At 32.5% G+C, this 26,219-nt stretch overlaps 1 protein-coding gene and 1 long non-coding RNA gene across 6 annotated transcripts in view; one reads left to right on the top strand and one right to left on the bottom strand.

Annotated features, from left to right (window-relative positions):
• LOC143252773 (uncharacterized) overlaps positions 1-23,049 on the top strand; it is a 122,811-nt gene extending 99,762 nt beyond the window's left edge. For 3 of the 5 annotated variants that reach the window (XM_076505444.1, XM_076505448.1, XM_076505447.1), the window contains 5 exons: positions 7,582-7,673; positions 10,570-10,819; positions 16,344-16,535; positions 18,900-19,025; positions 19,443-23,049. In XM_076505444.1, coding sequence (XP_076361559.1) covers positions 7,582-7,673; positions 10,570-10,819; positions 16,344-16,535; positions 18,900-19,025; positions 19,443-19,546 — 764 coding nt within the window. In that variant the 3' untranslated portion in view covers positions 19,547-23,049. The remainder of the gene's footprint in view (positions 1-7,581; positions 7,674-10,569; positions 10,820-16,343; positions 16,536-18,899; positions 19,026-19,442) is intronic. The other 2 variants (XM_076505445.1, XM_076505449.1) reach the window with 2 other exon arrangements.
• Positions 18,879-26,219, bottom strand: part of LOC143252774 (uncharacterized) — a 28,280-nt gene continuing 20,939 nt past the window's right edge. Inside the window, exon 3 of the long non-coding RNA XR_013029137.1 lies at positions 18,879-18,996. This is a non-coding gene — a long non-coding RNA (uncharacterized LOC143252774). The remainder of the gene's footprint in view (positions 18,997-26,219) is intronic.

Here is a 26,219-nt window from a genome sequence, read left to right as displayed (position 1 = left end):
CATATTTTGTAACATTTGCAATGAATTAAAATATTGTATTATTGATATTGAAATATTGATACAAAATTAATATTTGATGTATTTAATAAAAACACTCTAACTTAGAATATTAGAATATTCTGTGATAAATATAAGAGTGCGTTAAATAAATATAAGGAAATAAAAATAAAGGAAATTCTATTAAAACTTTCTGATAACTGTTTTTAGTTGTCAATGATGTCATTTAAACAACTTGGCACTACTTTATGCGGATGAGTACCTTAACGCTTATAGGGTTATTTGGAGTCTAAAAACTGGTAATTACAATGGCCTTAATAGGTGATGGTTGGGAGTTATACTAGTTACTTAGATAACTGGTTGGAAACCTCAAACTGATATGATTTCTTTACTGGGCTACTAGTTAGTGACTTACCGCAATAATGGGGGCTGAAATGCTAACTTCAGGGGGCAAATTTAGTTAACTTACTCACACCGAAGTGGTAATTTATTTTTCAATTTTTTATTATTTGGAGAGCAGGCACCTTCCCACAACTGTCTGTAGGCAGTGAGGGTGAAGTATATATGAAACGTTGTGGGCTTGAGCACCTACCTCTCGCTCTTCTAATTTCTCTTTCTGTTTATTTTATTATTTTTATTATTTCATTATTCTTCATATGAGATTGGCGAACGGAGGTGAAGACTGATAGACAGTATATTCACACTGCAATGGAGGTTTTACTTCCACAGTCACCTCCAAAACCTACCGTACATTTTATACCCCACATTATGGCCTCTACCCTGGGGATCTTTTCAGTTAGTGCAGCGTTATTTATTTTTCTTTGGGCGTGTTTCTTTTTATAACAAATTATATGTATATACATATATAACATATGCAACAACCTATCTTTTCTTCGACGATGTATAAATCATCATATAGTTCTAAGAACTTAATTTGGTTCATTCTGTTCTGATAAACTGTATGTGTTGATAGCAAGATATAAAAGTTATACGGTTATACGTATTCTGAGTAAGTCCACAACATTTAAAAGGTAATTGATTATATAGTAATATTTGAGCACTTATGCCAAACGTATCTTCGAAGAGGAAAAATATACTTAAAAATAAGCCCATTTTTCATATAAAATGAAGTCGATCGCCCGTGTGCAAAGGGGATATGTGCTCAATTCTCTGTATTTTGGGTACCTTTTTAGAATGTCTTGTAAGAGCTATGCGGTGTGTGGTCATTGCTTTTCCCAGCTGCCCTGTGTAGAATTATGGACAAATTGTAGTCTTATGGCATAGTAAACACATTCGTTGAGATGCACGACAAGTGTTATGTGCTAATAAACAACAAGTAGCATTCTTTCTCCCAGCTACTTTAAGTATTCATTTCACACGTGAATGATATAGAAGTTTCTTCTGCACTACTGCTGCCTTTACAAAAAATCGTGCTTTTATTTTAACTGAATTTAAACCAATGATCAGAGACTGAAAGTTCTCGTCCCCTTTCTGCTGTCCGAGTTTTCGGTGTTTAACAAACACTTGCGTTCAAAAATCAATGTTCAAGTTCATAATGAGTTTTATAAGAAGAACATTGAAGACAAAGACTGAATGTAAAATACGACCATTTTCTAATATAACCTGCTGGTTAGGAGCGTTGTCACGAAATTTGGGAGTTGCAGAATTTAAACTTATCTCCGAACGTATCCACCTCTACGACTGAAAGAGTGACTGTCAATCCCAGTTTTGTTTTGGTAAATAGTAGCACAAGAGTTGGTAATGGATATTGTTGAGAAATTGTCCTCATCTGAATCTTTAACTTCAAAATTAGGTACGATTAGCGCAGATAGTCCTCGAAATTCAACAAGATAAAAAACAGGCATAACACAGCTATATATAACATGAGACAATTTTAGTGTATCCTCTCAAGTATATAAGTGAGAATTTATCAAAATTCTGAATCGAAAATATAGTTTTTGGTTAGCATTTTACAATAGAGCACGTCATACAATAACAGTAGCTTGAAGTATATATAATATATGAACTATTTGACATTTTCTATTCAAAACTTCCAATCGCGTTGAAGCATAAAAGCGTTATAAGAGCGACGACGAAATCCGTTACTGAGTTCAAACCTGGTGTGCCGCCATTTTATATCATTTGGCGGTAACACGTGTTTGTTTGACGATAACAAAATAATTATCCAGACTCTATCCGTTTAGTCGGATCTTTTTTGTAAATTACGTTTGTTGAGTAATATATCTTAGGCAATATTACAACTGTTTTTTTTAACATTAAGAATTATTTTCTTATTTCCCTTTGGTTAGATCGTGCCAAGTCGATAGATAGTCGTCTTATCGTTAAATTTATTGAATATAATTTTAAAGAGGGGTACGATTTAGTAGCACAACATTCATTATCCTCGTGACGATAGGTGTCATTCACTGCCTTGCTAAGGTCCCTATAGTGAAGATCTCAGGGACGACAATACCTGAACTTTAGGATTTTTTTGTCTGACCTAAAAGGCCTTTGTGTTCCATATGATATCCAATAACTTAAGTTTTGTTTATTTTAGAGATTTATGTATATGATTATGTGTCTAGTATTATCAGGGCGGTGAAATGAATTTATGTTTCTTTTTATTTATAAAATTGAGCTTTTATTCTATCTGATGTTCAATTTGTATTCGATGAAATTTGTGGATATTTGACTTTTCATCTTTTCATGCCATTTTAATTTACTCGTTGGAAACCAGAAAGGCTTTTCAAAATCACTCTCATTAGCATAATTACCTGAAAACTACATTGATTAAGTTACGTAATTAGAAATTAAAAACAAGTTTATTTATGTTTAATTTTTATTTATCTACATTAAAATATGAAATATTACTAAATAATCATGCAGGTAAAACGAAAAGCGTGAAAATATAAATTTAATATTCTTCTATCCAGATATCAAATGCCAGAATACTATTTTAGATAAAAGGAAGGGTAAATATTTCATTTATGGAACTTTATGGCCAGATGGCTAGGGCGCTAGACTCGTAATATGAGGGTCGCGGGTTCGAATCCCCGTCACACCAAATGTATTCATCCTTTCAGCCGTGGGGGCGTTATAATGCGATGGTCAATCCCACTATTCGTTGGTAAAAGAGTAGCCCAAGAGTTGGCGGTGGGTGGTGGTAATTTGCTGCCTCCCCTCTAGTCTTACACTGCTAACTGATAGCCCTCGTCTAGCTTTGCATGAAATTCAAAACCAAACAAGTCAATCCTATTATTCTTTGGTATAAGAGTAGCCCAAGAGTTGGCGGTGGGTATTGATGACTAGTTAATTTCCCTCTAATCTTGCGCTGCTAATTTACGGACTTCTGTTGCAGATAGCCCTCCTGCAGCTTTGTGCAAAATTAAAAAAACAAACAAAATATTTTATCGTATTTTTAGCACTGTAAATTGGACTCAAACTACGTTTGTAAAATCATGTAAAGTTTTCTTGTGTCGAACAAAAAGTATTTTCCTTGTTGTATAAAGACGTTACTTTGGCTTGCACGTCAACTTTCCTTGTGCCTTATTCACAAGAGTCAGGGAAAGCATTTTAAATCCTCGTAGCTTCTGTTCTGATACATTCATCGTCTTGTCTTCCCTTCTCTGAAGACGGCGACACAGTTGAACGCACAATTCTTAGTTTGTGTGTGTACCCAGCTTTCTAGGAACGGTTTGACGACCATTTCTTTACACAAAGAGTCGTTGGCTGACCAGCTACCTTATCATCCGCGAATTTATCCATATCTCATCCAGCCATTCTTTACAAGGTGTCGGTATGTTTAGACTGGTTCCGTTGAGCTTAAGATCCCTGCAAAAAAAAACTGTGATTATTAAACCACAGAGACTGATCTTTATGTGCACGGGTCAGGATGAGCATAGTTGAAATTGTAGCCTTTTTTTATTCATCCTGTTTCTTTAAGTTAATATAAAAAACACAAATAGACAAACACTAGAGCGGTTAGGAAATAGAGCATGGATTAACTCACTCTGTGTATTTCATAACAAAAACCAACTAATGAAAAATCTGATTTTCTGTTAGCGACATAAGTAAACGCGAAATTGAACCTTTATTAAGTCTGTTTGTTCCATCTCATAGCCTATTTAGTTAAGAACTAGTAAACTAATGTTAAAAGCAAATTAAAAGACTTATTAAACGTGCACTACATGGTCAAAAGTATGTGGATATTCCTTCTAATTAATGGGTTCGGCTATTTGAGGTGCGTAAAATCAAACGTACAGCAGTGCAATCTCCGTAGACAAACATTCACACTAGAATGGGTCGTACTGAAGAGATCAGTGACTTTTAACTTGGCACTATCATAGGATGCCATCTTTCCAACAAATCAGTTCGTCAAATTTCTGCCCCGCTAGAGCTTCTCTGGTCAACTGTAAGTGCTGTTATTGTAAAGTGGAAACGAATTGGAGCAACACCAGCTCAGCCACGAAGCGGTGAGCCACACTAGCTCACAGAACGGAACCACCGAGTGCTGAAGCGTAAAAATCGTCTGTCCACAGTTGCAACACTCACTACCGAGTTCCAAACTGCCTCTGAAAGCAGCGTCAGCACAATAACTGTTCGTCGGGAGCTTCATGAACTGGGGTTTATGGCCGACCAGCTGCACACAAGCCTAAGATCATTATGCACAATGCCAAGTTTCGGCTAGAGTTGTGTAAAGCACACCTTTATTGGACTTTGTATAGTGGAAACGCGTTCTCTGGAGTGATGAATACCAGAGCAACACCAACATGATATTATTATTTGAGTATCAAATTTATTTAGTTCTTGGTAATTATTTAGTTTCAGACTACTCAATTAGAAACTGTTAATTGCCAAATCTTTTACCTTAAGCCTGCACGCAGCTATGGTCTCATAGCTCGTCGTGCCCGGCAGAGCCAGGTGGTTAGAGCGCTCGACTCGTAATTTGAGAGTCTAGAGTTCGAATCCCCTTGACACCAAACATGACACCGTTATTAATGTTTGAACTGTAGATGACCACTCTGCTCACTGTAAAACAAAAAGCATAACTTAAAAAAAAACAGCAGCTGTACAAACTAAACAATAAAAAACTGTTTAAGAATAATGCTAAAAATATTAAAAACAAAACATAAACGGTAAATTACAAGCTATGCTCACCGTGTGTGTGTTTTTGAAGTAGAGTTATCGATCGTAAGTTTTGAAATAAAGCTGCAGTACATTTACTGCACATGTTGAAAGTCATAAGCCTAATATTATGCTATTGACTTTCACTTAGTTATAGAAACTTAACTACTCCTTAATACCATTTAAATACTGTGTTTATTTTTATATCTTCTTTACAAATTACATAATATTTAGTATTCATTATTTTCATCTTTGTTGTAGGTATTTTAATCTTTGTTTTGTAATCGAACCCTGGTGTATTAAATCAACATTTGCTTTCGTTTTGCGTGAAGTATAAGAGAGAATTTAGTGAGGCCTGTCTAAATGATATCAACAATTCTGTTATATAAGCTACTCGTTTTTCAGAGTTGAATTCAGCCAATTCTCTCGTATTTTCTTACATTATAAAATCTGAAACTTTTTGCAAAATAATATAAAGTTGTATAGAATAACCTGACCTAAACAGTACATTGCAGTTTTCACAACTTTAATGATTTTGTGTTATATTTCCGTAGGATATTCTGTTCAACCTGCTGAATTGTCATTGACATCACGAGTAAGATACGAAACCTCGAATACTTTACATGTAAATGTGATTACCGTCATTAAAATAATTAGGCTTTTAACTAACCGTTGAATTAACCCTCAACGTTCTGTCCAGAAATTGATCATCTGATGCGATTCTCTGCAGTATTCCTACTACTTTTCTTATCCACACCAGATGAAATCAAACGTATCTTATGTGGTTTTATCATCACTACCGACTCTGTTAAATACAGTTGTATAGAGAAGGAAGGTACTGTTCAGATGAGGCTTCACTGAAAATGGATTTCACTAAATTAAACTAACAAACACTTTACATTTATTGACTAATTTAGGTTTCCTTTTAATGCTCTATATAATGCTGGATTTAATCAGTTTATACGAGCACAGGCCCAGCATGGCCCGGTGGGCTAAGACGTGCGACTCATAATTTGAGGGTCGCGGGTTCGCATCCCCGTCGCACCAAACATGCTCGCCTTTTCAGCCGTGGGGCCATTATAATGTGACGGTCAATCCCACTATTCGTTGGTAAAAGAGTAGCCCAAGAGTTGGCGGTGGGTGGTGATGATTAGCTGCCTTCCTTCTAGTCTTACACTGCAAAATTAGGGACGGCTAGCGCAAATAGCTCTCGAGTCGCTTTGCGCGAAATTCTAAAATAAACAAAAAACAAATTATACGAGCATAAACAAAATATTTCGGTTAAATATTTCAAATAACAGATGAGTTCTTATTATATGGAATTTAAAAACGTTTTTCGACTCTAGGTGTTTTTGTGAAAGTGAAATTCAATTATAATAATTGTGTATTTATAGATATTTTGAGTATATTTAACGTTAAGAAAGGTTTATCCGTCAGAACAAATGACCGGGGTAAACCATCAGTGAAAACGTTGTTTTATGTAAAAAATTACCGAATGAGCAAGCTTTATAGGACAGGTAATTCAAATATTCGTATAACAGATCATTAAACAGATCAAATAATTATTTTCCAAGTTTTATTTTCAGTGTAAAATATCGTAAAAGGCAAGGCACAAATGAAATGATATATAATAGCAATACTTAAATGTTTACAGGGTTTTGTCTTTTATATATAATTATATTTTAATAGGCTAAGGTGTACAAGTACAAACTTATATGGATAAAGAAGTTTCATAAATTGAATATATGAATATATTACGTTAACTACTATATTCTCCTAAGTTTCGTAGTCTCAAGATAGTGAGTTTTGTCTAACAGAGAGTTCAACTTGAAGAATCTCGTGCATTTTAACTTGAAATAAATAATAATTCAACATGAGAGAAAAAAAACGGTGAAACTTTAAAAAAAATAGCCATTGTCAATCTATAATTGTAACTCAAAGATTATTAGAGGTATACAGACTCAAGTTTTCAGTAAAATTAAACATAAACCAAGCGAACAAGAGTTGTTCAGTGTTTAGAAACTTGACAAAATATTACTCTTAAATACTGTGCGTAAGAATTCTGTTAAACGAGATGAAATTAAGTAATAATTATTCATATGTAGTTTATATATAAAATCTATGTAAGTTGATAATTACATAGAACCTAAAAATCATTTTAAATTAATTTAATGGTTAGTTTATTGAAAGTGAGTAGAATTAGTATGTATGTCATTTTAGAACTAAACGAAGTACCTGTGGTTGGAGAAAATTTAAATTATTTCAAAGCACCACGATCCCCGGGCCTTGGTTAATGGTCTTTGCTTCCTCACAATCATCACGTTTCTCAGAACGTTACTGGTAGGTCTTAAAGCCTGCTGTGTCCGTTAATACAAGTGGTTCAATCATTCTAACACAAGCAAATAAACTTCCCTTGATAATACAGCCTTCGTTTAAATATATTTTTGTATTCATCTCTAGCCGATAGCCGAGACATCAATGAACAGGCCGTTCAGGAAGAGGAAACGAAGGAACAACGCACACAGTACAACGGTGACCAGTTATATACGAACGTGAGTATTTCACGTTTATGAATGAATACGAAATTTTAAGAACGAACGATTTAATATTAATTATCTCTTCTTGTTAATTAATCAACATACGAAGGTTTCTGTTACTTTTTAGCTAAAAAGGTTCACAAAGAATTGGAGTTTAAAACAAACAAAATATTCCAGATTTTATTTTACTAATGGTAATGTTTAGATACGTGGTCGTATGCTGTACTGAATTCCTCATATGAAAATAATATTTTGATCCCAGTATAAATGGTATCATTATGTCATATTATAACATTATCATCGGAGTATAGGATTCATATTTTAGACTTTTTGTGTTTTTTTTAATTATTAATAAATATTTTGTTTCTCGGGTATTCATTAGAACTTTTTTATTTGCTACGTAACTGTTTTCGTAAAAAAAATTGATAATCTACTTTTTAGTATGTTAACACACTTAGGTGTAATATATTACGATGTATTAATCTTACTTAAAATATTTTATACTTTCAAATGTAGAGCCTTCGAAAGGACGTAAATATCTCTGTGTAAGTACAAAGACTTGGGTAACAAATGTGTTAAAATAGATTCCATAGCGAACTTTCTGTGATACACAAGGAGAGTGAGATGAAAAAAAAATCCAATTTTGAACTTCTGGTAACAATGTATATATTGCTGTGTGTGAAACGTGGTAAAACCAAATACTTTGCCGATATGATAAATGTAAAGTTCACAGGTCGCGAGTCTTTATAATGATATTTCGATATTGCAAAACAGAACTACTGTTCATCACGAAACTAAACGACATAACTCCGTATGGACAAAATGACCAGTTATTGTACAATTGTATAACACCGTTATTTAATTTCTGTAATTATGAACTATTAGTCACAGTTTATGTTTTAGTGAGCGTTCCTGAAGAAGCTGGAAAGTGAACCGTTTGAGTATTCAAGAAAAATAGCATTTGATGTTATAAGGTCGTTTATTCTTTAGGATAAAAAAACTTGAATACTTACTTATAACAAAGGGAAGCAGTAATATTTATATTATATAATTCATTTATAATTAACTAATTCATACAAATATGGTTTACACACTCTAGGTGTTTTTTTATTATTTTTTTCAACTCTGTTTCTAAGGGAACTATCATAGTTTGACACACTCGTAATATAAAGAAATTCTATTTTCCGATATAAGAGTCCCAGAGAAAAAAAGAGTTATCCTTGGAAAGTGAAATAGAACTTGCTTTTGCTAGGTCTTTGTTATGCCGCAATGTATTTAGTTTTATCTTTTTAACTGAACTTGAGTTTGTTGTGTATGTGTGTATATATAAAAATAGCCTGTGTGTATTTTTATGCCTTGCTCATTTCGGAAGTGGCTACTTGCAGTGCGGAACTTATCATCTCACATCCGCTCAACGAAGAATAACGCAGGTTCCCATCTTCCGTTCTAGCCCACAGCAAGTGACATTAAAGAGGTTTGAAAAGGTCTCCTGTAGTGTCCCTTCATTTTGCTCGTGCTGGGACGTAAGAGGATTTCTATGTCATATAGTCCACATAAATCCATGGAGTCATTTCTGTCTACCAAACAATACTGTTTTGCAGTACTGTCTGCTTTACAAAGTATATGAGCGAGACGAGTGTGTATGAATAGGAATATTATTTATTACTCAGGCAGTTTGGTTAACATCCTTTTAAACTCAAGGTTATCGTTTTTGAAGTTAATCTTTCTTCCTTTAACTTGAGACTGGTTATGACCAGGTGGTTAAGGCACTCGATTCGTAATATAACGGTCCCGGATTTGAATCCCCGTCACACCAAACATGCTCGCCCTATCAACTGTGGGGAGTTAAAAAGTGACGGTCAATCCCACTATTCGTTGGTAAAAGAGTAGCTCAATAGTTGACAGTGGATGGTGATGATTAGCTGGCTTCCCTCTAGCCTTGCACTGCTAAATTAGGGACGGCTAGCACAGATAGCCCTCGTGTAGCTTTGCGTGAAATTCATAATAAACAAACTGAACCTTGTTTGTGGAATTACAACTTTTATTTCTCTGTGGTGGTAGCTTTGCGCTAAGACAATATTTTAACCAAACAGGACCTGATTTTTTAAACGCTAATATATAAAACAATCAAAATACAAATTTATATAACAAAATGACGAATGCCATAAACATCTTTTCTGTTTTTAAATTATTAATACAATTTCCCTGGAATTGAAGGACCTTCGAGAAGTTCTAACCTTTCGTTTTGGTATAATAGATTCTAAAAAAAAAGATATATGTTTGATCGAAGAAATGGATTGAAAATACGTAAATGTATTTGTTTGTTTTGAATTTCGCGAAAAGCTACAAAACTAAAGGGCTACCAACGCTAGCCATCCGTAATTTAACAGTGTAAGACTAGAGGGAAGGCAGCTGGTCATCACCACCCACCGCCAATTCTTGGACTACTCCTTTACCAACGAATAGTGGGATTGACTGTAACCTTATAACACTCTCAGAATTGAAAGGGGAGCAGGTTTGATGTGACAGAGGTTTGAACCCGCTACCATCAGTTTGGGAGTACAGCTGCCCTAACCACCTGGTCATGTTGGGCTTACGTTAATGTAGTCAATACACACTTGTAGTTTATAAGACTGATATAAACACATATTATTATACATAATCTCAGATACTTTGTTGTAGAAGAAGGTTTATAAAAGTTGATTTTACTTTAAAATGTTGAAACTTACATTATTTATCGGATTCCAGTGCATTACCTAAATTGTTTTAGGCAAATATATATATAGCAACACAAGGTGTTACTATCTTTAAAAATAATAAACAAATATATTGCCTTTAATACTTTTGTGTACATTATTCTGTAGAAATCTGTAGAAACCCAGTACACGACACTAATAATCTGTTTTGTCAGATATGGCCTAAATGGGGAAAACAAGTTGAGTTAAAACCTGTGGTCGGAGATCTCCCAGCGTTCGTGTCTAACGAACCGCCGTATACGCTTCAAGAAATCGCCGCAGCTCCTGAACACGCTTTTTCCGCCGTTGTTTCTTCGGCTGATACAGAACACTTAAAGCATGATACTCTAGCTGTCGTCTTCGATGGTACGATCAATGCCGTCAGCTCTCAAGCACAATCAGCATCTATTTATTCCCCGCCTCCTGGTATGTTTCCTCTTTAGCTAAGGGTCGTTTTCGTTCAATCTCCATACAAAATGTGTATAAGTTATTAATATATTATCTAAAACAAAATATGCTACACTATTTTTAAGAAACGTTGTTTCAAACAAGTAGTAATAAGAAAATACACCTGTTTTAGTACTTAATAGACAGGTAGCACTAAGTTAAAAATAAGTGTTAATGTCTCTAAAAACAATAAACAAATTTATAAAATTGTTTACTATTCAATGTAAGGTTGACAGACAAAGGTATTTTCATTTAAATTAATTCGAGACTTTTTACAATAATTTTGTATACAATATTTAGGTTAAAGTATACAAGAATCTCTGGTTTGAGAGTAATATACAAACAATTAGAAAGAAGCAAGTAAAATCTAAGTAACATTATGAATGAGTATTTTTAAGTCTAAACTAATTTATTTTAATATTCCATTACTTTGAGATATCTTTAGTTTTACATATTTAATCTAAATTTCTATATGTTTTTAAATATATGTGTATATATGTGACGGTCTACTATCTCTGCATGCTATCGATATTTTACAACCAGGAGGTTTTAATGTCATTACGTTTCGGTAAATATAATGGTGAACGAGTGAAATTACTATTTGTACCCTTTTGCATACTAAAAATATTTACACTCTCTGATAAGATATTGGCTTCATTAATATGATACCAACAAAGTTTGTTTTGCTAGAATAGAAAGTAAAATCACTTAAAACCAGAGAGAGAAAAAAAAAAGTTATCATATACCTAAACACTTATGTAGGTATATGATAAATAGTTCTTTGTTGTCTTTACTAAACGTTTCTTTGAATTTGATTTGTGAAAATAGATTTTTACGTGAGTGTTGATGTCTTTATCTTCGGTTAACTGACAAAACACGTATATAAAACTGATCACGTTAATAGCATAAAAAGGTTTCGTGGTACTTGTTTCACACATAAAACGTGCTACACGTATTTTGTTGTTTGTCATCTCTCTTACTGCTTCCAAAGTACTGTCGTTTCAGTGTGTGTTTGTCTTATGAAGTGTAATAATATGTATAGGTCTGTCTCTTATACCACACAGACTCTAAATCCTGTTTTGGGATTAACATGTTTCCTAATCTCGTGTGATTCTTATTTTTATGAACGTAAAAAATAAAACCAGAAACAGTATTAGAAGAACCAACAAATTGAACGTACAAGGATGAAGAGATACTCCTTTGAGTGTAAATTATTGAGTATAAGATGCAAATAAAGAAATCGTAAACGTAAAGTGGTTACAGAAATCATTGACTGACTCGATAAGCTTATAAGATGTTGTCTTGTCTTTTGCAGCTTTTATTCACAAATATGTGTAATGATCAAGTTAAGGAATTTGAGTGTTGAAGTTTTTCTGATATTTTGAAACTACAAACAAGGGTAAGGTAAAAGCATTACAACTACGTATCATGAGTCGTGACTTGAAAAGGAAAAAATAAGAATTCACGTAATATTAGACATCGCTTTAGTTTTAAAAGTATAAAGAATCTCAACTGAGAAAAGTATTATGTAATAATAACCAGTCAGTAATTAAACCAAGCAATACAATACACAAAAGTTATTACATATGTTTTTTTCAACACAAAAATTATACATATATATATATGTAGGGCACTCTTTTGGTCTATACATTTCTGCCCTTCTTTGTATGTGCTTCATCATTAATAATAATATCCAGGAAAACAGTGCATACGAGACTGACCAAACAAGGTTATTTTGCAAGAAGGACTATATGTAAGCTGATATTGATCAGAATTAACTACCGTCACTATGTTACTTGAGCAAGACAGCTTGCTAACTCACAGTTAGGACACTGGCGACTTGTCATATTTTCAGATGAGTCCTGTTTCCCATTGTTAAAGCTGATGATGAGATTTGTATTCGTCGTTTGCCTGGAGTACAGATGAGGAAAGACTGTATTGCCCCCAGGAAACACACAGGAGGCAGTGCAGTACATAATTGGGCAGCTATTCATCATGGTGGAAAAACTACTCTTTATATCCTCCAGATAAACATAAATGACGTCTCTTAGAAGCATCACATGGAGATGATAAATCTCCCATATTCTGGGGCAAGGTTTGGCAAAAAGTTTGTGTTCCAGGATGGCAATGCCAATGCCCACAGTACACGTATTATATAGGATTATTTTGACCAGGACGGCATTCCAAGATAACTATAGCCAGCAGAGTATTCAGATTGTAATCTCATTTAGAACTGTTAGGCAGAACTTAGCCAGAAAATTGCTAACTACGACCTTAAACTACTTACTGTAGAGAGTTGAAGCCCATTCTAGTGAAAAACTGGACTTAAATCACGGTGAATTACAGCAATAACCTATTGGACAGCATACAAAATCGTCTTGCGAAGATTATTACGTTAGGAGGAGAACCAACTAAATATCGAATGTATAATACGACGTGATATAATATTACAGATGCTACTTGTTATAATTTGATGTTATTATTTTGCCATTGTGATAAATGAAATTCTGAATTACATATCTCTCTACATGTATCTGATAAAAAGGTTTACTGTTCTGATAAATCGTTAATGATGTCCATAGAATGTCCATCTCATTATACAAATTACTTAGACGTCTTATATAAAAAATGTTACAAAATATCCAAACATTTTGCCAAGACTCTCTCTATATATATCACATTGTGCAAACCTTATGAAAAGCAATAGGTGTATAAAAATAAAATATAAAACTTTAACCATAATTTTATTTCAGTTTTACATTTTTATTATTGATTTAGAGCATTTCATGTATCTCCAGTTTTTCTTTATCTTTAATTATTTGGTAGAGACGTATGATAGCGTTGTCAAAGATGTAAAGTCAATCTTACTTCTTACATATTGAGTTGTTGCTTGTCCTTAACAGTAACTGTACGTTTATTTATTAAACGATTTGAAATTTACGGTGTTAAAGCAGTGATGTGAGCTATTCATATTAAAAATAAAAGTCCTAAACAGAACATGTATATTACTGGACTAGGGACTCAATAAACCTTTCTTTGTTAGGTTTCTTCGTCGCTTGTACTTGTTTCTCCACTGAAAGAACTTTATATAACAAACACCTAACCAATAAATACCGTAGACAACGAATTGTTTAATCACACATAAAGAAAAAAAATCAATTCTAAAATCCGTTAGAAATAACTTGGAGAGCAAAGTTGGGGATATCCAATATTAAAGGTTTTTCTCAGATACATTTCTGTAATTAACACGAGCATGTCATACGGCTGATTGAAATCAACATGCTTCGCATCAGTATCCTAACTTTATTAATAACTTTGGATCTTTTCACGTTTCGTTTTCGGGTGCTAAAAACCTTATGTACTTCAGAATTTTCTGTTTTTCTTTGTATCTTAAACTTCTCTATAAATTAATATTACCTTCCTATTAGAGCAAATCAGGTAATGAGTATAGCTAATTAAGTATACCTTACTAACGCTCTTGTAAAAAATAGAATGTGTTATATCATCAGGTGATACTCCTGCTGCAAACGAAATTTATGGAAGATATAATTTTATCTTCATCTAGTCTTTAACCGTTTAACTCTCTCTTGTTATACTCCGTAAAATGCCTTTTTCTGTGTGTTTAACCTAGAATAGTTTTACTTACGAAAGCTTCTTCATTGAAGCTGGTTTGATTAACGCCAAACCCGTCTAAGAATACTGTTTTATATATATAGTTTGTAATAAACAGAAACAAGCCGAAATAAAAAAAAAAACACTACATTAATTGAAAGGATCCCTATGATACAGGTTTATAATGTGGGGTAAAAAATGTTTTGGAGGTGACTAAAGAAGTAGGGCCTACATTAGGGTAGGGATGCACACTGTCTATCAATCTTAACCAGTTCGACAGTCTTACATAAAGAAATAAAATGATAGAAATATAAATTAGGAGAGCGAGATGTAAGTGTTCAATACAGTTGTGGGAAGATGACTACTTTCCAAAGTAAAAAATAGAAAAATAAAAATTAAAATGAAAAACATAAAATATAAAGTATGCAAAAAACATAAAAAGTAAAAATAAGGCACCACCATTAAATAAACTTAACTCCTAAAGTTAGCATTCCATCTCCCGTTATGGTGGTAAGAGCTTACAGTTACATAGATATTCTAATTAGTATAAATAATCCTGATATACTATTAACACTATTTTTCAGTACAATTAAAAATTGAAAATACTTCAATATCTAATATAGAAGCACATTATTTAGATTTAGAAATTAAAATAACTAATAAGAATATCAATATAAATATTTTCGATCAAAGAAAATATTTTGCTTTTTCCAATACAATGTTTACCCTCTTTTACTAGTACTGTATAATCTTCTCTTATAAATATTATGACTTTACAATTATTCATATTTTGTAAAATTTGTATTAAATTACAATATTTTATTATTAATGTTGAAATATTGATACAAAAATTATTTTTTAATGGATTGAATAAAAAACTTAAAATAAAAGCATTAATATATTGTGTAAGAAATATAAGAATGTATTAAATAAACATAAAGAAATTTTACTAAAAGTTCCTCATAACTATTTTTAGTTATGAATAACGTCTTTAAACAACTTGGCACTACTTTATACGGATGAGCGCCTTACCGTATATAGAGGCTTGTTTAGAGTAAGAAAATTGCAAGTTACAGTAGATTTAATGAGTGATGGTTGGGAGTTATACTACTTAGTTTAAATAACTAGTTGGGACACTTCATACTAATATCATTTGTGCCTTGCTGCAATAATGGGAACTGAAATGCTAACTTCAGGAGGTAAGTTTATATAACTTACTCACCCTCAAAAAGTAGCTACGTATTTTTATTTGTTATGTATTTTTTCATTTAATTTTTAGTTGTTCTTCTTTTTCTCCTTTGGAAAGCAGTCACCTTCCCACAACTCTATTGAGCACTTACATCTTGCTGTCCTAATTTATATTACTATTATTTTATTTCTTTATGTGAGACTGACAAACTGGTTAAGATTGATAGAAAGTGCACCCCCACCGTAGTGTTAGTCCCACTTCTTTAGTAACCTCTAAAACATAGGATATATTTTATATGCCACATTATAGCCTGTAACCTAGGAATCCTTTCAATTGGTCAGCGTTTTTTATTCTTGTTTCGGCTTATAAAACTAACATTAGTCAGAGGTTTGAATTTGTTTTTCATTTTGTTTTATTTTACTTAACTCTTCAGTATTAATATTCTCTCTCTCTCTCTCTTTCTTTCTTTCTATTTTATTTGGAGTTATATCGTTAATTGCTCGATCATTTCTGTTCCTTATTTTATCTCCGCCTTAATTATTTAAGTAATATAATTCATTTGTTTTCGACGTATCTTGCACGATAACTTAATATAATTTTGTATCCGTTCGTTTAAAATGTACAGTTAAATAGCATGTATGTTATTACCCTCTCGTACCTAATTCTTATTACGAGAATTGTTTCTGTTTGCATGTGATGTAGTGATGACGTGTCGTGATGTCATATCCCCGCATGTTCTTCCACTAGGCGGTAATGATATTGAAAACAACACATCTCCTGTGAAAGCGGAAACCCCTACTTCGCCGTCTTTGACTGTCCTGCAACCGGTACAAAATACATCTCTTAATCGCAGTTATCTGTATGATTCGATCAACAGTTTTAGCCAGTTCCAAGGCAAGTGACGTCACTATCGGCCGGCTCTCACATTTTCGAATTCACTTCGTTTATTATTTATTACAGCAAAATAAATGTTCCTCAAACGATAAGTTGTTTATTTCACTGTGTAAATAATTCACGGTTTGATTTAATTTACTTATTATTATTATACGATAAGGAAGAATTAGTAGACAAAATCATTATGTTGTAATCTGTTTAAAACTAACATTTCAATAGAATTAAGCACAAAGCTACACAATGAGCTATCGGTGCTCTGCCCACCACGGGTATCGAATCCCAGTTTCTGGGGGTGTGAGTCCACTGACATTGTGCTGTGCGACTGGGAAGGGTGGAAATGTTATTCCTTGGAATTGTTCTATTCTTTTTATTCTATTGTTCTATATATATATATATATACATCAAATTAAATGTGACTGTTATGTCTACTAATAGACAAACATCGAGGATATTGGGCTCACTTAGCAAAGCAACTAACTGCAAGAGAATAATGTGTTACAACGTAAAGCAAATATCTTGTGGAAATTAATTCTACTATATCGGCTGCAACTTAGATCCATTCACCGATTTGTGTGAGTGTGTGTGTGTTTCTTATAGCAAAGCCACATTGGGCTATCTGCTGAGTCCACCGAGAGAAATCGAACCCTTGATTTCACCAATTTGAGAGTACGTGACTTTATTTCTGCTTCGCTTTTTGTTGCCACAAGATTTAAATCTTTGAGGAATTATACAAGTTTATTGAAAAAGTGTGAAAAATGAACAATTTAAATTAACCCTTCCATCACTGCTTGCTAAAGTGTAAATATGCTTCATCAAAAAATGTGGTTTTCGTGTGCAAAAGCCTTATAATGTTTACTAAAGTCTACTAAATTTTGTGAAGATACATTTAATATATTCGTAATTTATAGAAGTTTTATAACCTAACCCTTTCGTTGCGAAATCCTTTCCATCGAAACTGAAAATTATGGTTTATATAAAATAAAGACTTGCCAATTATACATACTTCGTTTTATTACTGTACATTGAAGAGTGATTCTAAAATGTTTCTTCAATTGTATTAAACGTTTCCTATTTAAAAAAACGATAAACACTTAGCAGTAATATATTGTGACATTTAGGTTTTGAGCTAGCTTATTAAAAAGTCATTATAATCTTTTGGTTAAAAACCCTTCAGTTCTTGGCATCTAAGTTTAAAATTTGAAACAGCTTTCTTAGTTTTAAAACAACTCGTCCCTGAGTGGCACAGCGGTTTGCCTGCGGGCTTACAACACCAAAAACCGGGTTTCGAAACCTTGGGTGTGCTTTAACTTCAAACAAACATATAAACAAAGAATTAAAGGGCAAGACTACTATTTTCTTGTTTGTTTGATGACAAAGTAACGCAGGAAGAAAACCGGTGAAGAGATTAGCTTTTTTATTAATAGAATTAAGTAGGTTAAAATGCAAAGCACTATTAAGCACACTTTGCAGCTAGAGAAAGCTTCATCCATCCATGTCCACCGCCATCATCCTTCTTTTCTTTTTTTTAACATCATATAAATAGCAGTCTTGTTGTAAAATCTATCCGTTAAAGACACATCATAATGGCAAGAGACTCTAAAATTTGTGAGATATATGTATTTAAAAACTTCTAATACGCTTTTCTACACATCTGAGAGACACCAGTATTTAAGAATCACTGTTGTATAATTTAATAATATTCCTAATGATGAGATCCAATTCTAGTTTATTTTCCTGTTGGACTCTAGTCACGATTTTGGAAGAAAAGTTCATAGAAACAACAACTTAACCTATGGAGATAAAATAGACTATAAACGAAAAGTATGAGATTTATTTGTGGTTCTGGTACAAACACTCAATATCTTGCACTTACTAAATCATTATTTTAGTTAGTTATATAAATATATGTGTCTTTAATAGCTTCTAGAGGTTGTTAACATCTCGCTAACAAAATTATTTACGTATTTATTGAAATTAATTAATACAATTTCCGGACACACTGTGAAAAAATGGTTAAAATATGCAGATTGTCTCAAGGTATGTTTAATTCAAGCCCATAAGATAAAAAGAGTATGTAGATATCCTAAGTGTTATAAAATCCCCTTCCCAGTTACAAGTTTAGTTAATTAAAATTATTTTTGTGCCTATATTAGCTTATTATACTGAATGTTTGAAAATTATGCTGACAAAAGTGACTCAGGCTCATGGAGATTGTTTAAGTGAATTCTGGACACCTTGTACTCTGAATGAATGGTATTTACTTGAACATTGCAAATCTGATTTGTGTCATATAAAAAAAAGGTCACACGTGTATATATATATGTATATATATATATAAACATGATACAATTTTCTCCCATCTAGTAACTGGAAGTCCAGTTTCAGGTGCGGGCGTTCCCGGAAGTGAGTACAGCTACACAGCTCAGTTCTCCCAATACCCATCACCCACTGCATATGGAGCCTATGGATACGGACCAAGCGGAATTATAAGTATGCTCTTCACATACAAATATTCATAACATCTTTAATATTAAGAACGTATGTTCAGTTATTGTTTTTATAAATATTATTTAAATGGACCTTAATAAATTCAAAATGATCTTTCTTAACGATATTCGAACTTGAAATAAAATGTTAGTAATAACTAAAAAACAATTGTTTACTTTCATATAAAATAGAATTATTCATAAATATATAATTAATTGGTAATCAAAACATTTTGATGTTTATTAATATAATACATATTTCTAACTTCACAGCTTATTGTATTTAAGCCTCTTCTTCAGTGACGAAAATGTTAACGGCCTGTTTTTCTATTAGTATTTCATACTTGATATAATAAGATAAAATATTATTTAGCTTTCTCTCTATTTTTTAAAGTTTTTCACTTTTTATCTTCTTCATTAGACACATCGTACTATTATGCCCACGCCGCACGACCACCGTCTTCCAATGGTCCTGCTCTCAGAAGCCCTATTAGTCCAAATATTTTCAAGACAGAAAGATGCTAGTAGTGAAGATAGTGAGAACAGATTGTATCTGGATCTTCATGATACACTATTGATTCAAACTCGTTAAAGCCCTTACTTATCACCAGAACTTTTCCCATAAATGAATATCAATATTAAAAATGCTGAAAAGGGCTAAACGATAGATCACTGGAAACTCTAATAAAAATATATTTCATTTAGGGTGTTCTACCTCTTCTTCGGACTAAGTCATTTGCATCCAAAGACTTAAGAGATTAATTCAAAACAACGGAAACTGTGTATAATGTGCATGTTACCTGCTGTATATTGCTTACACATAAAGGCAACAGGCAGTAGTGGTCTATTTTAAAACGACTATTTTCTAAAGCATTCACAACTTCCTGAACTTTTACCGAAAACGTTTTAGCTTCAAAAATCATCAATTCAAGGTATATAAGAAAAGAAAAGTGTCGTATATTTAGCTTTTATGTTTCCTGTTAATTAAAAAAAAAAAAATGTTTCAGTGTTAGACCTAGCATCCCTACGTTGAGACCAAAGATTAATTACTATTCATGGTATTTACATTTAGGGATTTTTAATAATCAATTATTGTATTATTCATTTCGCGTTTTTCGTGTTTTTTTTTCATCTTCAAACGGTATACGTTACTCTGGGTGTCTGAGTTTAATTGAAAAATCCAACACCAGAGCTCCTGCATTTTTGTGTGTGTGTTTAAAAGTACAATAAATCCAAGACAGAAGTGATATTTAATAACGCGTTTCAACCTCTTATGTTGATATTAAGTTTTATATATTTTACAGCTAAAAAGAAAATAAACGTAACCTATAATAATTAACTGGGGTAAATGATAATGAACACGGATACAGTAGTCACCAACTGTAATAGACATATTTATATATCTATATTTAATATTAAATGAATTAAGTTGAACAATATTTAGCTTAAAAACTGAAACACCTATTTATTTTCTTACCATAACAGAATAAAATGAACTTTTTATAATGTATCTATATTCATCTTCCACCGTTAGTGTAGCACCTGTATTCATATTAGTTCGTATGACGAACAATGTGGTTTGATACTAAGGAAAATTTAAAAATGCTTGATCATTTTTAAAAGCCAAAATATGTTCATCTTCTATTATGTTACACTGTTTTGACGCCATCAATTGAAAGTTTTAATAATTTGTTATAAGTTATTTTAAGTGCAATGTCGACAACCGTAAAAAATCTACTTGGTGATTATAGTTAACTATTACTTATTCAAACTCAACATTCTTAAATTTTAAGTGCTAGAACTGTTAGTAATCTATGCATCTACGTGCACAATATAATTTCTGATACAATCTTCTTTAACTTTCGAATACTTAGATTAATTTATTAAATGCAATAAACTTTCCTAATTTTCAAGAAATTCGTGATGACTGTGTATTATTTGTGCTTGTAACACGTTTTTTACGTAATAAAAGAAAGTGGCTTTGATACTTAATGCTGGCTAAAAATGTTTAGTTAGTTTTTTTTAGATTTTGTGTAAAAACCATATAAACAGCAGGCGAGAAAGTTGTCTTTAAGATCTCTGCGTTTCTCAGGTATAAAAAACTTCAGTATACAAACATTATCCAACCTAGCTACTGATTTTCCATTAAACACTACATAAGGACATCTTGTTAGTTTAGTCGGTTGAAGCTAATATTACAAAATAAATTAATGTTAAGTTATCGTTGAACGTTTTAATTACAAACGTTACTTTTTAAATGTAGCTGGTTAATTGTTAGCATATGTCAGAGCATAGCACCTTGTATAGAATGTAATACAGTGGAACCTATCTAAGCGGCCACCCCTCAGATTCGGTCACCCCTTGAAAGCAGTCATTCAATCACAGTCTCTTTTTTTGTTTACATAATTCCTAATTATGTGCAGTGGAACCCCTCTAATCAGGCTAATTTGTCTCAGTCCCGAAGGTAGCTGCTTTAGAGGGGTTCTACTGTATATTGTTCTCTCTTGTACAGGTAAAATATGCTGCCTTTCTACACAAATACTCTTTATAGCGTATAATAATCACACTTCAGTGAAACAAACGTCTTTTGAAACTATAGCGATTTTATACACTCGTAAGAAGACAAATATTTGTAATTATGCATAATCCTGTATGGTGATTTTTTTTCTTTCGCAGATTAATAAACGTAATTATTCTAGGTTGCAGAGCTAGAGATAGAATGTATAATTACAAAATTATACAGGGTTGATTGTATTGTTTAAAGACTGTTCTCAGGCACACTCCATGTGTCACCGTATAACTTTCTTTATTAGCTAAAAAATGATGTTCTGGTTGATTCTTTATTCCACTTGGCTTTAGGTGCAGACGCTGTGGAGATCAAAATCCATTCAATGTTGATCACAAATCACTCTTGCCACCACGTTTGTTTGTTTTAAGTTAAGCAAAAACGTACTCGATTGGGTATTTGTGCTCTGCCCACCACGGGTATCGAAAAGGATGTCTAGCGGTGTAAGTGTGCAGTTTGCCACCATGATAAGTTTAGATATTGTTTCTATAACCTGATATTCTATTATTAAAATTTTCTTTTAATGCGTTGGTTTTAAAGAAAGTTGCAATGGAACAGAGAGAGAGAGAGAAGACTATTGTTACCGTTCATTATATTGAGAAAGGCGGAAACAGTGACTCTTTTCTCAACACAAATAAATGTCATTTGGTCAATTACCATAACAGTTTCCATCCACTTGAATTTCACAAGATCATTAATCTTGCGTCCCTCTGTAGGAAAGCGGTAAGCTTACAAACTTACAACGTTAAAGTCCGAGGTTCAATTCCACATGATGGACACAGTTAGTAAGGCAATGGGGTTTGCCCTAAAAAAACAATCCAATGAACATTAATTTTTAAATGCATGTGTTCATGGCGAAAAAAAAATCTGATACTTGCTCTTGCTAATGTCTTTAAAATAGAAGCAATAATTTTCTGGGCAGATGGAAATCCTTAAAAATTTTGTAAAAGTAAAATATTGTTTTTTGAATTCCACGTTAAGCTACATGCGGACTATTTGCGCTAGCCGTCCCTAATTTTGCAGTGTAAGACTAGAGGGAAGGCAGCTAGTCATCACCACCCACCGCCAACTCTTGGGCTACTATTTTACCAACGAATAGTGGGATTGAACGTCATATTATAACGCCCCCAAGGCTGAAAGGGCGAGCATGTTTGGTGTGACGGGGATTCGAACACGCGCCCTTCGGATTACGAGTCGAGTGCCTTAACCACCTGGCCATGCTGGCCCGAAAGTAAAAGTAAATAAATTCAAAATATTTGTTTTAATTTAATCTATTTTCAACCATTATATAACACTCATATCTAGGGTAATGAAAATAATCATATGGTAAGTTCTTTTGACTCATCTGTATAGAAGCATAAAATGCAAGTCACATAATTCCTCAAACAGTTAGGCCTGAGATCTTCTATTTCTGTTGAGTTATTTCCATTTATTATATGGTAGATTCAAAATTTTAAAAGTTTCGAATGTATTTTACCATATGAATTTAAATAAATTTTAGACCAATCAATATGTATTGTGTCTACTTTTGGTATAGCCTTTTTGTTATTGTTGTTTTTCAACACCACAAATAGTAACTGGCAATATCAAGGTTTCCAGTTTCACTCATATACGAAAATTTATCTTTCAAAGAAAAAAATAACCTCACATTAACCATTAAAGTCTGTATTATACATTGGTAAGTATGTTATATTGAAATAATCTTGAATGTGCTAATCAATGACAACCACACCTGATATAAAGTCGCAGTGAAACATTATATCAGAACTGTACTTTGACATTCATTTTAATTCAAAATTCACAATATAAGAAATACAAGAAACAAATATACTGAGAGACATTAAAAACGCAACAACATACATACAGTTAAACACTTTTAATACGCTAGGTTAAATCATCATGTCTTTGCACTACACAATATTCAAATTTCATTAGAAACTGCACACAAACAGTTTAATCAGGATTTCAACGTCCAGAACACTAATAACTGGTATGTCCTCCATTCTCCACCAGAAGAGCCTGAATCCTGGGTGGTATAGATGTTACCAGATTGTCAATTTGCCTCTGGGGGATATTGTCCCACTCAGCTAGAAGTGCTGCACGTAGTTCAGCGAGTGAGCTGGGGGCAGGATCCCGATAACGGATGCGCTGACCTAGAATGTTCCGGAGATGCTCAATTCATATTAGGCGAATATGAAGGCCAGTCCAGAACATTCTCATTGTTTTCATTCAGACAATTTGTACACACCCTTACCATGTACTGACCTGCATTGTCGTGCATGAAGGTACACCCCAAAGTGTGCCGCGATCCTGGCTGGTGTCATTCTTGTCATTAGCATCCAGACCGCCTGATCTCTGCTTTCTTGTGTCAGTCATGGCATCTTTCTTTGTGGTGAAATTAAACTTTTAAAACCCGGCATTTTATAGGCTGAAGGAACAGTGTGTAATCCGTACCAAAGTTTTTCCATAATCTCGCATTATGTACAACACCAAGGGATGCGTAAGTTTTGACCGATTTAAATACAAAATACCGACACGTGATCACGCTAATTACAATGTCATGAACTACTGAATTGTGTTTAGATAATACTTAAGATTATAACCCAGGCATGTTTACACCGTTATTGCTCAACCTGTATGAAACAACTCGTGATATTACTTGTTGCGTTTTTAATGCCACTCATTATAATAGAAAAATAGAAGAAAAAAATCCACAATATTTCTCGAGTGTAAATAAATGTATTATTAAATTATAAATAAATCATTAATATTTTCTTTACAAGATTATTTACATTTTGATTTATTTTATTTTTATATTATACTTAAACTTTAAATAAAACTTTCTGGTTCTTCTATATTGAATATTCATTTCTTTAATGTTCACTTAATATTTTTGTAATGAACAGTAATTTCATTTCGTTTGACATAACATTATATAATTTTGATTTTTGAGACAAGTAACGTTTTTTTGAACAAAATATTCCCTTGTTTACTTTATGAAATTTAAAGTTCCATGTATTTCAACTCTTGTTTCGTATATTAATTTTATTTTTCTTAATTTTGAATATCTTAATTGAATCTATTTAAATTTTTATAATTTACACAATGGTACTGTATCTAAATTTTACAAATGTAATTTAGTATGATCATATTATGATAATGATAATATACATCTTATAACATTCTTTTGCAGCTATATTATCACTCTTAACTTTGTTAGATAGTTAACTCTCCAAAAGATGACAGTATAATGTATAATTGAATCAAACCAAGCATAATAAACATTTTTATTTCATTGTTAGATAAATATTTTCATATAGTAAAATTTTACTGCTGATATTTCTAATTTTTATCCATCATTTTCATTCGTTTTTTTTTCCAATTTAATCTATGATCTAATATTACTCTACTTTTCTTAACATTTTCTGATTTTTGTATAACTGAATTATTATTCATATTCTTTTAAACAAATAAATGTTTACAAAAGCAATTCTCGTTTTATTCTCATTCAAATTATTTTTGAAATTATTTGAAAAGATATTTTTCGCAAAAATATCATGTAGACCGTTTTGTTTTTTTTTACATTTAAGTATACTAAACTTTCATTACACCACCTTTTTATGTATTCTAAATTAATATTAACTGCTAATGAGCTCGTTATCAGATATTCCATTATAGATTAATATCAAGTCACGTATCAAGTCACAAACTTGTCATCTCCCCACCGAACCTACTTTCAGGGAAATACTTTAAATACTAATCCCTGACGTACTCTAGTGGTGCTCTCCGCTAGTACAGCGGTATGTCTCCGGATTTACAACGCTGAAATCTGGGATTTGATTCCCCTGTGGGCTCAGCATCTTGCCCGATGTGGCTTTGCTTTAAGAAAACACAAACTCCAGTGATTAAATTAATTTCATCATTTATAGCATTATTTATTTTACCTAATCGTTTTCTATTTGATATATATAATTTAAACCAATTTCAAACAATACCTCTTATTCAAATTTCATAAGTGTTTTAATAAAAGCTGTTGTCAAATCGCATCAAAAGCTTTTGATATGAAGAAAAATAAAGCACATGTTATTTTGTCATCATTGAGAATTTCAGAAAAACGCATTTAAATCTAAAAATGTTATCATTACTTCTTTAAGAATTTTCTCAAAACTATTTCATACAACTAATAATAAAATAATCGCTGTGTAATTATTTCAGTCATTTTTATTTATTTCTTTTAATTTGGGGCCCGGAATGACCAGGTGGTTGAGGCACTCGACTCATAATCTGAGGGTCGCTGGTTTGAATCATTTTAAGCTGTGAGGAAGTTATAATGTGATAGTAAAACCCACTATTTGTTGATAAAAGAGTAGCCCAAGAATTGGGGTGGGTGGTGATGACTAACTGCCTCTTCTCTGGTCTTACACTGCTAAATTAGAGACTGCTAGCGCAGATATTCCTCGTGTAGATTTGCGCGAAATTCAAACCATAACAAACAATCCTTTTAATTTTGGCATAATAACAACAAGTTTTAAAATATGTGGGAAACTCTTTTTTTATCCTTTTGACGTATTCAGTTTGATAGATATAATTACTGCTGTAGCTTTATGTTTTCTTACAACTTTTCTATTTTCT

Source organism: Tachypleus tridentatus, chromosome 6 (assembly GCF_004210375.1).
Source record: "Tachypleus tridentatus isolate NWPU-2018 chromosome 6, ASM421037v1, whole genome shotgun sequence".
Taxonomy (NCBI): Eukaryota; Metazoa; Arthropoda; class Merostomata; order Xiphosura; family Limulidae; genus Tachypleus; species Tachypleus tridentatus.
This window is presented reverse-complemented; position numbering and strand designations above follow the sequence as displayed.